At 43.1% G+C, this 15,035-nt stretch overlaps 1 protein-coding gene across 4 annotated transcripts in view; it reads right to left on the reverse strand.

Annotated features, from left to right (window-relative positions):
• rnf24 (ring finger protein 24) overlaps positions 1-15,035 on the reverse strand; it is a 159,390-nt gene that overhangs the window by 34,212 nt on the left and 110,143 nt on the right. For all 4 annotated transcript variants that reach the window (XM_043700148.2, XM_087991488.1, XM_043700086.2 and 1 more), the window contains exons 3-4: positions 9,697-9,739; positions 2,678-2,719 (exon numbers count right to left, since the gene is read on the reverse strand). In XM_043700148.2, the coding sequence (XP_043556083.1) occupies positions 2,678-2,719; positions 9,697-9,739 (85 nt within the window). The remainder of the gene's footprint in view (positions 1-2,677; positions 2,720-9,696; positions 9,740-15,035) is intronic.

Raw genomic sequence — 15,035 nt, forward strand, 5'->3', positions numbered from 1 at the left:
TGTTAAAAAGCTTTCGAGAACCATCCTGCAAGGGAGGCATTGATGCCTTTTACAACAGGGTTTACAATGGAAATATTAAAAAGTTAAAGGTCTCATTGGTGATTAATAGATAAAGAACCACTCCAACGATGACATCAAGAATATGCAAGTTGACTGCTTTGCTGGTGAACTAAAACTGTCCAATTGCTGAATCACATCTAATGTTAGACACGGTGTTGAGAGTTTTGCAAACAAAAGTTGATTGGGTAGATCATGAACCATTGATGTAGGAGCAGAATTAGGCCATTCAGCCCATTGAGTCTGCTCTATCATTCAATGTTTTTCACCCCGATTCTTCTGCCTTCTCCCCATAAACCTTCATCCCCTTACTAACCAAGAATCTATCTATCTCTGTCTTAAAAAGTCAATGACTTGGCCTCTACATCTCTCTGTGGCAACGACTTCCACAGATTCACCACCCTCTCGCTGAAGAAATTGCTCCTCAGCTCCATTCTAAAGGTCATCCCTTCACTCTGAGGCTGTGTCCTCGGATCCGAGCCTCTCCGACTAGTGGGAACATCTTCTCCATGTCCACTATCCAGGCCTCTCAGTATTCTGGTACTTTCAGTCAGGTAGGGTCTGCTTGTTACACTTGAAGGCACTTCCTATTTGATACAATCTGCCGGTCTTTGGGGCTTTTAAGGCATAAGTGTAACATACCTGGCATCATTCAGCAGCCCAAGAGACAGAAAGTAAGGCATGTCTTTATATACACCTCCCACCAATGAGGCTAGTGTCTAATCATTTTATCATCCGAGGCAGGTGGGACAACACTTGACAATGCAAAGACAGAGCAAGCTATAGATGATCTGTATCATTAGAATGGCAGCACAATCATCAGCACAATAAAATTTCAGGAGCTTGTGCTGTTACCAACATTTGAGAGCAGATACATTTATGGCAATTAAATTCTGTTTTGGAACATTACACCTTTTTTTTTTATCAGTTGCACCATACTTGCTGCGCAAATAGAACTTTGAAGGGCCAAAGTGGGTAAAGCTGTCCAAGTTATTCAGAACAAATTCTACCAAGTTAAATTATAAAATCCTTCGCAACATGTTTACTGGGAGGTATCACTATCGACCTCTCTAGACTAGGACAACAAGAAGGTTATCTGGAAATGCAGCCAGATCTTGATCAACTGGGCCACAGGGTTGAGGAATGGCAGATGAAGTTTAACTTAGATAAATGCAATTTGGTAAGGCAAACCAGGGCAGGACTTACACAGTCTACGTAGGTCCCTGGGGAGTGTTATAGAACAAAGAGGTACAGTTTCATAGCTCCTGGAAAATAGGCTCACAAAGTAGACAGGGTGGTGTAGAAGATTTTCAGCATGCTTGCTTTCATTGGTCAGAGCATGGAGTATCGGAGTTGGGATGCCTTTTTGAAGCTGTACAAGACGTTAGTGAGAAAACATCTGGAGTACAGCACGCAGTTCTGGTCACCCTAATATAGAAAGGATATTACTAAACTGGAAAGAGTGAGATCAGGACTTACTTAATGCTATCTGGAGTGGAAGGCTTGAGTTATAAGGAGAGGTTGGATAGGCTGGGAGTTTTCTCCCTGGGGTGGAGGAGACTGAGGTCTATAGAGGTCTATAAAATCATGAGAGGCATAGATAAGGTAAATAGCTGACAGCTTTTCCCCATGGTAGGGAAGTCTAAATCTAGAGGGCATAGGTTTAAGGTGAGAGGCAATTTTTTGACAGTTCAGAAACGTTTAGACAGGTACATGAATGGGATAAGTATGGAAGGATATGGACCAAAGAAAAGCACAGCAGATCAGGCAACATCCGAGGAGCAGGAAAATCAACGTTTTGGGCGTAAGCCCTTCATAAGGAATATCGACTCTCCTGCTCCTCGGATGTTGCCTGACCTGCTGAGCTTTTCCAACACCACACTTTTCAACTCTGATCTCCAGCAGCTGCAGTCCTCACTTTCTCCTTGGGATAGCAACCAAACACTGGCAAATGGGACTGGTTTATATTTTGAAAACTGAGGGACATGGGCAAGTTGGGCCAAAAAACCTGGTTCCATACTGTTAACCTCTAAGATTTTAACTTGGTTAGACCTTTCTCTGTCTCACCACCCTACTAACGCGTGTTTCTTGGCCAATAATTATCTAACCTGTGTTACAATGAGGAACTTAGAAAGTGTTGCTCGGTATGCAATGGGAATTAGTCACACTATATTTACACTAACAAAACCAGCAGAGCAGCTTCCTGTCAGTCAAGTGTAAACTCTGATATGCAAACTATGGAACAGAGCTGAAAAGCTGAGAGTTGATATTATACAGGTACCTGGTGAGATATCATATGGAGTACTGTGCATAGTTCTGGATTCTATCTTATACAAAGGAATGCATGGAAAAATGTGCAATAAAGACTTACAAGAATGATACCAGAAATGAGATGTACAACAAATACTTCCACTTGCAAGGTTCATAAATGTAACATAGTCCCTAATAAATCCACACAACATTCAGGAGCAAAGAGATGAAAGGCCCAGGTAAAGTCTAAGGCTGAGCTATCTACACTGCTGCACTGCCGAGTGCTAATGATTTTAAAGAAGCTTGAAGGAAACAAAATTATAAGGGCAACTAAATCCTCATTAAAAAATACACAAAACATTTTCCTTACCTCATGCAAATTAAGTTCTTTTACTTTCTCTTTCAGTATGACCTGTAAGATAGAAAGAATCGCAATGTGTCAGACTGATATAAATGACCTACATTTAACTGTCACATCGGCACTAATCAACCAAACTCACAAATATTCTACTGTAATACTTGGAAATTACTGATAATGACAAACTAAAACCTTGATGGTTATATCTGACCATTAATGAATTATGTTGCATAAAATGTACAGCACAAACTAAGATCCAACCAGTCAGTGCTGCTGTTGATGCTGCACACCAGTCTTCTCTTATTGGCTAATATCTCTGACTTTTCGCAAATTTTTTTTCTCTCTCTTGTATTTTGTTAGCTTCACTTTGAAACCATCTTAGTTTTTGACCCAACCACCTCCAGGGTAGCACATACCACATTACAGCCACTCTCTGACGAAATACATTTCTCCTGTTGGTCTGACTATTGGCTTTGCAGGATTCATGCGCCCCGATTTGAATTTCCTCACAAGTGGAAACATATTCTCTACATAGATCCTGTCGTCCAGAACTTTTAAACCCATATCATGTCAAATTGAAGGGTAAGGTTTTCACTGTAGGCTTCAGGCTCAAATTGGTAATCATTAAGTGAGGTCTAATAAGGGAAGGAGATGGAAGGAGATGCACAATGAATAGCAGATCCCTAGAGAGTACTGAAAAGCAAAGGGACGTTGAAGCACAATCCATAGATCTTTGAAGGTGACACCAAAGACAGACAAGTTGGTGACGATGGCACATGAGATGTTTGCCTTCAAGAGGCCCAGGGTAGAATATAGGAGCAAAGAAGTCTTGTTACAACTTTATAAAACATTGGTTAGGGCACAGATAGAATACTGTGTACAGTTCTGGTCACCAGGCTATCAGAAGGACGTGATTGCACTGGAGAGGCTGCAGAGGAATTGACCAGGATGTTGTCTGGGATGCAAAGTGCCAGTCATGAGCAGACACTGGATAGGCAGGGTTTGTTTTCACTGGAGCAGAGGATGGTGAGGGATGGAAGAGTGTAGAGAAATCTGATTGCGGTTTACAGAATAATGAGAGGTACAGACAAAATAAATCACGAGCATCTTTTTTCCTCGTGGCAGACAGGTCTAAGACCAGACGGCACATGTTTAAGGTGAGGAGAAAGTGGTTTAGAGTAAATCTGAGAAAAAAATGTTGACCTAGAGGGTGACAGAAATATGGAACTTTCTGCCTGAGAGGATGGTCAAGGCAGATACTCCTCCAATATTTAAGAAGGATCTGGATGAATACTTAAAATGCCAGGATGTAGTAAGCTATGGTCGTAGCAGGTAAATGTAGATTGGTGTTTGTTGGTTAGCATAGACATGTTGGCTGAAGGGCCTGTTTCTATACTGTCTGACTTAATAATTAATAAGGCAAAGGAAGTTCTGGTCTTTATTGCTAAGGAATTCTGTTATAACTGTGCAGGGTATTGCTGAGGCTAAGCCTGGAGTACTGCATACAGTTTCAATCCCTATTTTTAAGAAAGGAGACACTGGCGTTGGAGACAGGTTCAAAGAGATACAGGAGAGTGATTCGTAGGATGAAGGTGCTGTCTTAACCAGAACTGCTAAAAATGTTAGGCTTTTATTCTTTACAGTATCAGAAAAAAGTGTGGATTTTGAGGGGGCTGGACAGGGTAAAATGTTGAGAAGATGTTTCCTTTAGTGGTGGCATCTTGTACCAGGGAAATAGTTACAGGATAAAGGGACACTCATTTGAAATTGAGCTGCAAAGGAATTTCTCCTTTCAGAGGGGGATGAGTGTCTGGAACTCTCTGCCCCAAACAATTCTGGAGGCTAGATCACTGAAACGTTCAAAGAAGACGTCAATGTATGTTTAAATATCAAGAGTTGAGGGCTATCAGGAACTGGCATAAAAGAGATGAGACCCGAAGCATGAGTGATGGTCTGATAGAATGGTGAGGCGCCCTGTCTTCATTCCTGATGAAAGGCCTTTTGCTCCTCAGATGCTGCCTGACCTGCTGTGCTTTTCCAACACCACTCTAATCTAGACTCTGATTTCCAGCATCTGCAGTCCTCACTTTTGCCCTTCCTGACAGAATGGTATGGCAGGCAGGATGAGCCAAATAAATTATTCCTGCTCCTATTGCTTACGTTCGTGTGCAATGTGTTATCAACACCATTTGGTTTTCTCAGGCCAAATTTGTAAAATACTTAATGAATATTAGGAGGGCTCAGCTGCTAAATTAAAAATCGATCAAAAATAAAGGATGAATTGAACAGTCTATTCTTAATCCTAAAGTGTTGGTCAAGTTCTGTAGAGTATGATTGATTCCGAAGAATTTAACAAATGAGCAAGAATTAAGGGTTTTAAAAATTGACCACTTTGTAAAATATGGGTAAATTTTGCAATTAACATTTAACTTTAACCATAATCTGTTTTTTTCACAGTTAGCCTGTAGTAAACAAAGCTGTCTGTTCATGGCTGTTGCACAGTTTGTTAATTAGGTGGCTGGATATAACTGGTAATTATTGTCAGTAGGGGTGGAATTTGGCGATTGAAACTTTTGCAAAAATAAATCCAGGAAGCTTTTGTTAATGCACGACGTGAGAACAGCTGAGGTTTTGAGACATTAATTAAAATCGATAGTCTAAACTAGGTTCGAACTAAAAGGCCCAACAGCTTTTTTTAGATCTAAAAAGCAATGGAGCCCTGCTGCTTGCAATTAGGGCACCATGTAGGAACTTCAGAACATTTTAAAGTCATAGTCACAGAGTCATACAGCATGGTAACAGTACCCTTCGGTCCAAACTCGCCATGCTGACCAGGTTTCCTAAACTGAGGTAGTCTCATTTACCTGTGCTTGACCCATATCCCTCTAAACCTTTCCTAAACATGTATCTGCCCAAATATCTTTAAAATGTTGCAATTGTACTCGCCTCTACCACTTCCTCTGGCAGCTCGTTCCAAACACGCACCACCCTCTGCATGAAAAGGTTGTCTTTCAGGTCTTTTAAATCTTTCCCCTTGCACCTTAAACCTATGCCCTCTAGTTCTGGCTTTGTGGGTCATGACAAACGACAAATAAAAGGAAGATGTGCCTTGTGCAGGTGTGCTCATGCCTGAAAGCAAAAACAAGAGAAAACGAGAAATGTGCAAAGGGAAAGAAGCAAAATGGGAAATAGAGTGACATTGTTAATCTCAGCGCAGAAGCCTGTAAAGCACTTAGTCAAAAGATGAGATGCTATTCTTTGAGCTCACACTGAGATTCAGTGAAACACTATGATAACCAAAGGCAGAAGGGTTAACATGCAAGCAAGGTGGACCTTACATGACTAATTCTCTGTCATTTAATTTCTCCCATCTGCCATGTTATCACTGAAATTCCCATTTGTTCTTTTCCCATTCACTCTTTATCTCCAATTTTTCCCAGTTCTGATGAAAGGTCACTGAGCTGGAATGTTAACCCTGTCTTTCATCCACAGCTACTGTCAGACCTGTCAAATATTTCCTGTCGTCATTTTCTGCTGTCATTTCGGATTCCAGCATCCGCCGTATTTTACTGAGGGAGATTTGGTAGAGAGACTAGGAAAAGCTGTTCCCATTAACTCTCAGAGGAATGACTAGGAGACACAGATTTTGGGCAGGAACATTATCTTTTGGTTGATAATGACCCTGGACTCACTGGCTATGAAAGTGAAGGAGACAAGTGATACATAATTTGAAAAGCAAGGCTGGACAGTTGAGGGAAATAAACTTGCACGGTCAGCTAAGAGAAGGGGAATAAAATTGACTGAATTGACTACAGTGAGCAAGCACAAACATCATGGGCTGAATGGTCTCCTTCTCTGTGGTAATGATTTCATTTCTGTGTGGATAGATTCCAGGTATCAGGTGCTGAATGAATAGAACTCTAGTGTTACAGGAGTTTGAAATGTGCAATCAATCTTACAGATATTATCTCTTTATGGAAATGCTACAGTAACATTTCTGCCTCAGGAACAAATTAGTCATTGGGTTAGCACCCATCAGTAACACACAGCTTTTGAACACAACAGAAAAAAGCCACACTGTAAATTACTAATAGATCACCCTCATAGCCATGAGGTAACTATTGTTTGTGAGTTCTGTGTACAAAGCAGTACTTCAGTTGTTGTGAACGGAACACACTATACTTGTATAACTAGTATTTACTCCTAAATCAGGAATAGTACAATTACATGCAGAATGAAATCACAGTTATTCTCCCAAATAATATGCTTCAATTTAGGGGAACATTCCCTATTTTTGTTTCGAATGCCAACAGGCAGTGGTTAGCACAACTACCTCTCAGTGCCAGGGACCCAGATTTAATTCCAGCCTCGGGCGACTGTCTGTGGGAGTTCTCCCTGTGTTTGCGTGGGTTTCCTCCAGGTGCGCTTCTTTCCTCCCACAGTCAGGTTAGGTGAATTGGCCAAGTTAAATTGCCCATAGTGTTCAGGGATGTGTAGGTTAGGTGCATTAGCCAGGAGAAATGTAGAGTAATAGGGTAGGGTAATGAGTCGGGGTGGGATATTCTTCGGAGGGTTGGTGTGGATTTTTGGGCCCAAGGGCCTGATTCCACACTGCAATAATTCTAATTCTAAAAGGAGGGAATTTGTTGAATTTGCTCACTAATCTAGACCTAAATAAGGGTAATGTTAGGATCAAGGGCAGTCTGTTGTACCCCATAAAACCTCACCAAACTGGGTACTGGCCAGCCAGGTCCTCCTATCACAGCAAGAAGACTGCCCTTGGATGCTTGATGCCCCTCTGAAGCTAAGACCATAAGGAATAGGAACAGGAATAGGCCGTATGGCCCTTCAGCACTGCTCTGCCATTCAACAGGATCATGGCTTATTCTACATTCCTCACGTTTACTCCCCCCCGTAACCTTGTACAGATCAAGAATCTATCTATCCTAACCTTAAATATGCAGAATGAATCTGCTCCCACACCTCTACTGACAACGACTTATAAAGAGCCACAACCCTCTGAGAAGAAATTCCTCTACATCTCAGTAAACTGATGCCTCTTTATTCTGAGACTATGCCCTCTCGTTCTAGACTCTCCCATGAGGCGAAACACCCTCTCAGCATTTACCCTGCCAAGTCTTTAAGAACCCGATGTGTTGCAATGAGATCACCTCCCATTCTTGCTAATGAGCCTTTGTCCTTATGGTGGACCAGACCTCCTATTGGGATGATAGGGCTGTTAGTCAGCATACTCCACTGGTCAATGGCCAATGTAGAAGCTCTGTCTCAATATCAAACTAAAAGAAATGTCCCCGAACTTGGCGTTATTTAATATAAACACAGCCCCTGAGGTATGCCCATGGTGGATGCATGCTCCTATGCAGTGCTCCTATAACATTCTTGTACAACCCTAAGTAGAAAAATCGCATTTTAGAAACATTGCTGAAAGCGTTGGCAAAGTAATCGCATTAGTCAACACATTTTAAAAGTTCGCAGTTTAGAAACAGCGTCCTTAATTCGTCAATTGTGGTTATGAAATGCGGGTTATAACAGAATGACCTGAACTGAGTTTGCATAGAGGGTAAAGAGTTCATGATGGGGGCATGGGTGATTAGAGAATGAGTTGGCATGGAGGATTTAAGAGTTCAATGGGAGGGACAAGGTGGGAACACGCTGGAGAATATTACCTCATATGTTTTCTACCAATTATTAAAACAACAATTGGTGGACAATTATTCAAAATATTCATTTTCATTAATTTATATTTAGATGGCTTTCTGAGGACACCGGTGCTGCTGCAGATCTTTTATGTGCCCTCTGGTGAGGGCTAGAGGGCCTCGAGTCTCACAATATCCAACTGGGAAAAAATCCCAGAGAATTGAGATGGCCTTTTTTAATCTGGCTACCGATGACGATTTACCAGGGTAGTGGGCCCAACTCCATTCCACACCATTCCCTCCTGAGTGGATATCATGCTACTAGGGGGCATCTCTAGCAAGGGGAGGGGGGGGTTAGGCAAATCTGGAAATTCCCTGCCTTGAACTGCCTACTTCAGGATCAAAAAAATCAGGCCAACATGCCATTCTTTATTGGGAGAGGTCCAATGTGTTTCACAACGACTGCAGAACATCGATGTCAATGATGAAATTATGTGAGGGGGTGGAACTGGAGTCTTTCCACATGTTGACTGTGGTTGATGGAGAAAAACAAAGTTTGTGAACACAAGTAAGGAATATCATGTACAGCTTTGCACAGTGACATCACGTGTGAGTTACTTATTGAAAGAATGCCTTTAGGCAACTGGTTGTCTGAATAGGTTAGATTCCATACAGTATGGAAACAGGCCACTTGGTCCAACAAGTCCTCACTGACCCTCCAAAGAGTAACCCACCCAGACCCATTCCCCTATATTTACCCCTGACTAATGCACCTCACACTATGGGCAATTTAGCGTGGCCAATTCACCTGACCCGTACATCTTTGGAGGAAACCGGAGCACCCGGAGGAAAGACACAGGAAGAATGTGGAAACTCCACCCAGACAGTCGCCCGAGGTAGGAACTGAACCCAGGTCTCTGGTGCTGTGAGCCTGATCGGTTTTGTTTTTCAACACTGAAAATAGAATTTTGACAGTTCAGATTACAAGGTGTTTTTTAACAACCTGCAAATTATCTTCATCAAATGATTCTGGATGCATTTATTTCCAAATTCTGACAGGGGATAGGGTCATGGCACAATATTGATCCCAGTTTGACATGTGTTTGGAATTGGACTCAGCTACCTGATGTGGGAAATGGTCACAGATTAGCGAGATATAGTTCACAGCCTTTACTCAAAGCACTCCAGGTGAACTCAAAGCGTTTGATGCTGACCGTGCACATTTGAAGGGTTCCATCACTCAGGGTTCACCTGCCTTAACTTGGTGAGCACATAACTCACACAAAGGAAGGAACTGCCATTTTATTGAGTGGATGTTAGCAGATTTAGGATACCATCACCTGTCTGTTCCATTGAGGGGAGAAATGGTCTTACCTGTTTATATGCATAAAGCTCCTTGTGTGCTTGATGTCGTAACCTGCACAGAAAGGAACGAGAGAGAGAGAGAGAGAAGTTGGTCAGTCCTACAGCTGACAAGTTGTTGCTCTTGTAATTGAATAGTTCATCCCCCAATGTCATTTGTTGCAGAAGTCCACATAGTCAACTAGTGAGAGGCAATGCCCATTGATCATAGTGGATCATTTGTGCTATAACCCTGGTGTCAGAAAGACAATGAATAAATGTCCTGTTGCTGAAACTCAGAAAGGGAGATGAGAACCCGATGTGTCGTCAGCGTGTCTAGATTGTCAGTAAGGCTGTGCATATAAATGTTTGCTCAAAGTTCCACACCACCAAATCTCTATGAGGGTGGCACAGTGGCTTAGGGGTTAGCACTGCTTCCTCACAGCATCAGGGAACAGGGTTTGTTTCCAGCCTCGGGCGACTGTCTGTGTGGAGTTTGCACATTGTCCCCGAGTCTGCATGGGTTTCCTCGGGGTGCTCCTGTTTCCTCCCACAATCCAAAGATGTACAGGTCAGGTGAATTTGCCATGTTAAATTGCCCATTGTGTTCAGGGATGTGTAGGCTAGGTGCATTAGTTGGGTAAATATAAGATTAGAGTGGCGCTGGAAAAGCACAGCGGGTCAGGCAGCATCCGAGAAGGAGAACCGACATTTCGGGCAAAAGAAAGGGCTTTTGGTCAAAACGTCGATTTTCCTGCTCCATGGATGTTGCCTGACCTGCTGTGCTTTTCCAGCACCACTCTAATCTTGACTCTAATCTCCAGCATCTGCAGTACCCACCTCCCGTCCAGGGGTAAGTATAAGGTAGGGGAATGGGTCTGGATGGGTTACTCTTCAGAGTCGATGTGGACTTGTTGGGCCGAAGGGCCTGTTTCCACACTGTAGGAATTCTAATTCTATCACTAACACAGGGCAGTATAGTAGCTAGAAGTGAATCTCACGATTGAGAGGGTTCAGATAAGCTTATAACTGGCTTTGGGCAGTCTCTTCTTAGTTCCCTTATGCACAACTCCATTGAATTCAGCAATGATGTTTAACAGCCTTCACAGATTGAACTCATCCCTGCTGAACAATAAGAAATTACAATTATTCTCTACTCTTAATTATTCAAAATGCAAACTATCACCATAGGAGCTCAGTTATCAATGGTGTGCCGCAAGGATCTGTTTTGGGGCCACTGCTGTTTATCCTTTCATAAGTGATCTGGAGGTGGGCATAGAAGGATGGGTTTGTAAATTTGCTGATGACATTAAGGTAGGCAGAGTTGTGGATAGTGCCGAAGTTGTGGGTGACAGAGGGACATAGATAAGACACAGAGCTGGGCTCAGAATTGGCAAATGGAGTTTAATGCAGAAGTGTGTGAGGTAGTTCACTTCGAAAGAAATAACAGGAATGCAGAGTACTGGGCGAATGGTAAAATTCTTGGCAGTGTAGATGAACAGAGAGGTCATGGTGTCCAGGTGCATAAATCCCTGAAAGTTGCCACCCAGGTTGATAAGGTTGTTAAGAAGGCATATGGTGTGTTGGCGTTTATTGGTAGGGGATTGAGTTTCAGAGCCATGAGGTCATGCTTCAGCTGTACAAGACACTGGTAAGGCCGCACCTGGAGTATTGCATGCAGTCTGGTCACCGCATTATCGGAAGGATGTAGAAGCTTTGGAAAAGGTTCAGAGGAGATTGCCTGATATGGAAGGGAGGTCTTACGAGGACAGGCTGAGGGAACTGAGGCTGTTTTCATTGGAGAGAAGAAGGTTGAGAGCTGACTTAATCGAGACGTATGAGATAATCAGAGAGTTAGATAGGGTGCACAGTGAGAGCCTTTTTCCTTGGATGGTGAAGGCTAACACAAGGGGACATAGCTTTAAATTGAGGGGTGATAGATTTAGGATAGATATCAGGGGTACTTTCTTTACTCAGAGAGTAGTAGTGGTGTGGAACGGCCTGCCTGCAACAGTTGTAGACTCAGTAACGTTAAGGGCATTTAAATGGGCGTTGAACATAAATATGGATAATAATGGATCGGTGTAAGTTAGGTAGGCATCAGATTAACTTTGCAGGTTGGTGCAACATTGTGGGCTGAAGGGCCTGTACTGCGCTGTAACGTTCTGTCAGGTCGAAGAACACAATTATAACTTTCGTTAGTGCAGTTCTTTTGAGACAGGATAAGCAGCCTATTTTAGTCCCAGGGTGGTGTGTGGGAGGAAGCACTATGATCGATTCTGACACTATCCTTATCCAAAAGCACATTTCACCATAGGGTAACAATCAGAACCAGCTCCCGTTGCCCCTTACTTCCATCAGCTACCACCTTCTACTTCACGTTCATTCCTATTTCCACAGGCTGAGCTAAGTTTGTCCAACATGGAGCAGTGTGATGGATTTCAGGTGTGGATGTCTGTCTTCCATTATTGCTGGGCTGTGATTTTACCCTCACACATCCTAGGCGGATCTGAGACCAGGACGGCTTGAAAGTACATTGTTGTTCTTCCATATGGCCTGTATTTTTTCCCAGATATAGAATGAGAATGGTGAGCAGTATCATTAGCAGCACTTCCTAATGCTGTGACCTCTGCCACCGGGAAGGAATTCAGCTGCAGCGTATGAACATCATCATTCCCAAGACCCTCCCTGAGGTGCACACGATCCTGCCATTGTTCCTTCATCATCGACTGGCCTTACATCCCGGAATTCAGTCCCCGACAGCATTGTGGAAACACTTTCACCACATAAACCAGAGCTGTTCAAGAAAGTGGGCCATCCACCACGTTCTCAAGTGTCACTAGGTTTGGGCAGTAAGCACTGGTCTTTCCAACAGCATTCACATCCAAACAAGAACGTGATATATAACACATGGGTTGTCATGTGATGCCTCACCAGCGATGTTTTTGCTGATAATAAAAACCCTGTACTTCAGATTATTTGTTTAACAAGATTGAAGGATATGACCTCAAAGACACAACTGTCAGGGCAGAGTCCCACGTGCCCGATAATCCGAATCAGAATATTATCCACAGTGGCCCGTTAATATACAGAGCACTTTGTGAATGATTAATTAAGTTTTAATTCCTTCACTTCAGAAAATGCCTTTTGGTGAGGGGTTTCCTGTTCACTGACAGCAGCTATTGAGGACAGGTGCTTACCAACTGTCTGAAATCACTTGAAGAGCCGACACTTAGCTCACTGGAACTGTTCTCTGCACTGACTCTGCCCACTCCTGTGGCCCATTCAAAGGCAGGATTATCACTGATGCAGCGAATACAATACGAATTCTGTCAATTCACTGGGTCAGAAGAGAGGCACCCTTTGGCTCAATGGTTACCCTCAGAGGCAGGAAGTGCAGGTTTTGAGTCATGTTGCAGACAGTTCTGGTACATGGATGTCCTGAATTCTGGTTTGGTGCACTTGCGTTGATTGGTCTGGACAGTCTCAAATCCCCCTTTCATCTGAGAGGTTATGGGAGCTCATCAAACTACTCTGCTGATTGGATGTAACCACTCACTGGGTTAGACTGTGGCTTGTCAAATGTGTTCAACAGCCTCTCAATCCTTCCATCACTCCCCGCAGCAACATGCGAAAAAAATTATTAAAAAAAAAAAATTACTTTCCTCAGGAATGCTAGCAGCCCTTTGGCACCAAACCCAATGACTGTCAACGCTTTGGTTTGTAGCTATTCCACAGTGTTGATATCACAACCCAGCCTGATCCTGCCCTTGGTGCTCACATTTACAAATTATCCAGCTTGAGTTATGATTCCTCCCTTTCCAGTGGAGAAGATACCGGAGACAATTAGACTGCTCACACTGCTAACTTATGACATCTAACTAACCAAAAGGCCTTTTGAGTATCAAATACACTATCAGCAATAAACTAGTAATCTCCTATCAAGCCATCAACACCCACCCTGTCTCATTGAGAATATATTCTGTTTCAAATTTCTGGTCACTGTGTAGAGTAAATCAGTAAAAGTTCATGAGTACTTGTGATGATGACAACCCCTAGAAGGTGCATGGGGAATCACTAACTAATCCCCCTATGGAGTTGCTTGAGTATTAGCTCCCTTGGTAACAACAGTGGCCTGCCAGTTGGAACTCATTACCTGAACCTTTTAGAAAGCAGACCCAGATCTGAAATACTCAATTAGGAGGCTGCATGTCTAAAGGTCCTGATTCAATTCAGGGTTTTGACAGATTAGGCACGTAGCTTTCCGTTTCAGTATTCCTTCAAAGGGACTCTCCTATGGTGCAGTGTAGTGTCCCTACACCTGGACTGTGAGGCCCAGGTTCAAGGCCCATCTGCTCCAGAGGTATGTAATAACACCTTTAAACAGGCTGATTAGAAAAACAGGTCAAATAAAAAGATTATAAAGCAAACCCAAGGATGGGACTACAGAGCTGTCTCTCCCTAGGTGGGACGAACCTATGTTTGGATGTGAACATAAGAGGTACAGTTAGTAAGTTTGCAGATGACACCAAAATTGGAGGTGTAGTGGACAGCGAAAAGGGTTACCTCAGATTACAACAGGATCTTGACCAGATAGGCCAATGGGCTGAGATGTGGCAGAATTAGTTAGAAGGAGTTTAATTCAGACAAATGCGAGGTGCTGCAGTTCGGGAAAGCAAATCTTATCAGGACTTATACATTTAATGGTAAGGTCCTAGGGAGTGTTGCTGAACAAAGAGACCTTGGAGTGCAAGTTCATAGCTCCTTGAAAGTGGAGTCGCAGGTAGATAGGATAGTGAAGAAGGCGTTTGGTAGGCTTTCCTTTATTGGTCAGAATATTGAGTACAGGAGTTGGGAGGTCATGTTGTGGCTGTACAGTACATTGGTTAGGCCACTGTTGGAATACTGCGTGCAATTCTGGTCTCCTTCCTATCGGAAGGATGTTGTGAAACTTGAAAGGGTTCAGAGAAGATTTACAAGGATGTTGCCAGGGTTAGAGGATTTGAGCTATAGTGAGAGGCTGAACAGGCTGGGGCTGTTTTCCCTGGAGCGTCGAAGGCTGAGGGGTGACCTTATAGAAGTTTACAAAATTATGAGGGGCATGGAATGGGTAAATAGGCAAAGTCTTTTCCCTGGGGTCAGGGAGTCCAGAACTAGAGGGCATAGGTTTAGGGTGAGAGGGGAAAGATATAAAAGAGACCTAAGGGGCAACGTTTTCACGCAAAAAGGTGTATGGAATGAGCTGCCAGAGGATGTGGTGGAGGCTGGTACAATTGCAACATTTAAGACCCATTTGAATGGGTATATGAATAGGAAGGGTTTGGAGCGATATGGGCCGGGTGCTGGCAGGTGGGGCTAGATTGGGTTGGGAT

Source organism: Chiloscyllium plagiosum, unplaced genomic scaffold (genome assembly GCF_037043375.1).
Source record: "Chiloscyllium plagiosum isolate Xiang-an unplaced genomic scaffold, Cpla_swu_hap1 HiC_scaffold_1, whole genome shotgun sequence".
NCBI classification, from domain to species: domain Eukaryota; kingdom Metazoa; phylum Chordata; class Chondrichthyes; order Orectolobiformes; family Hemiscylliidae; genus Chiloscyllium; species Chiloscyllium plagiosum.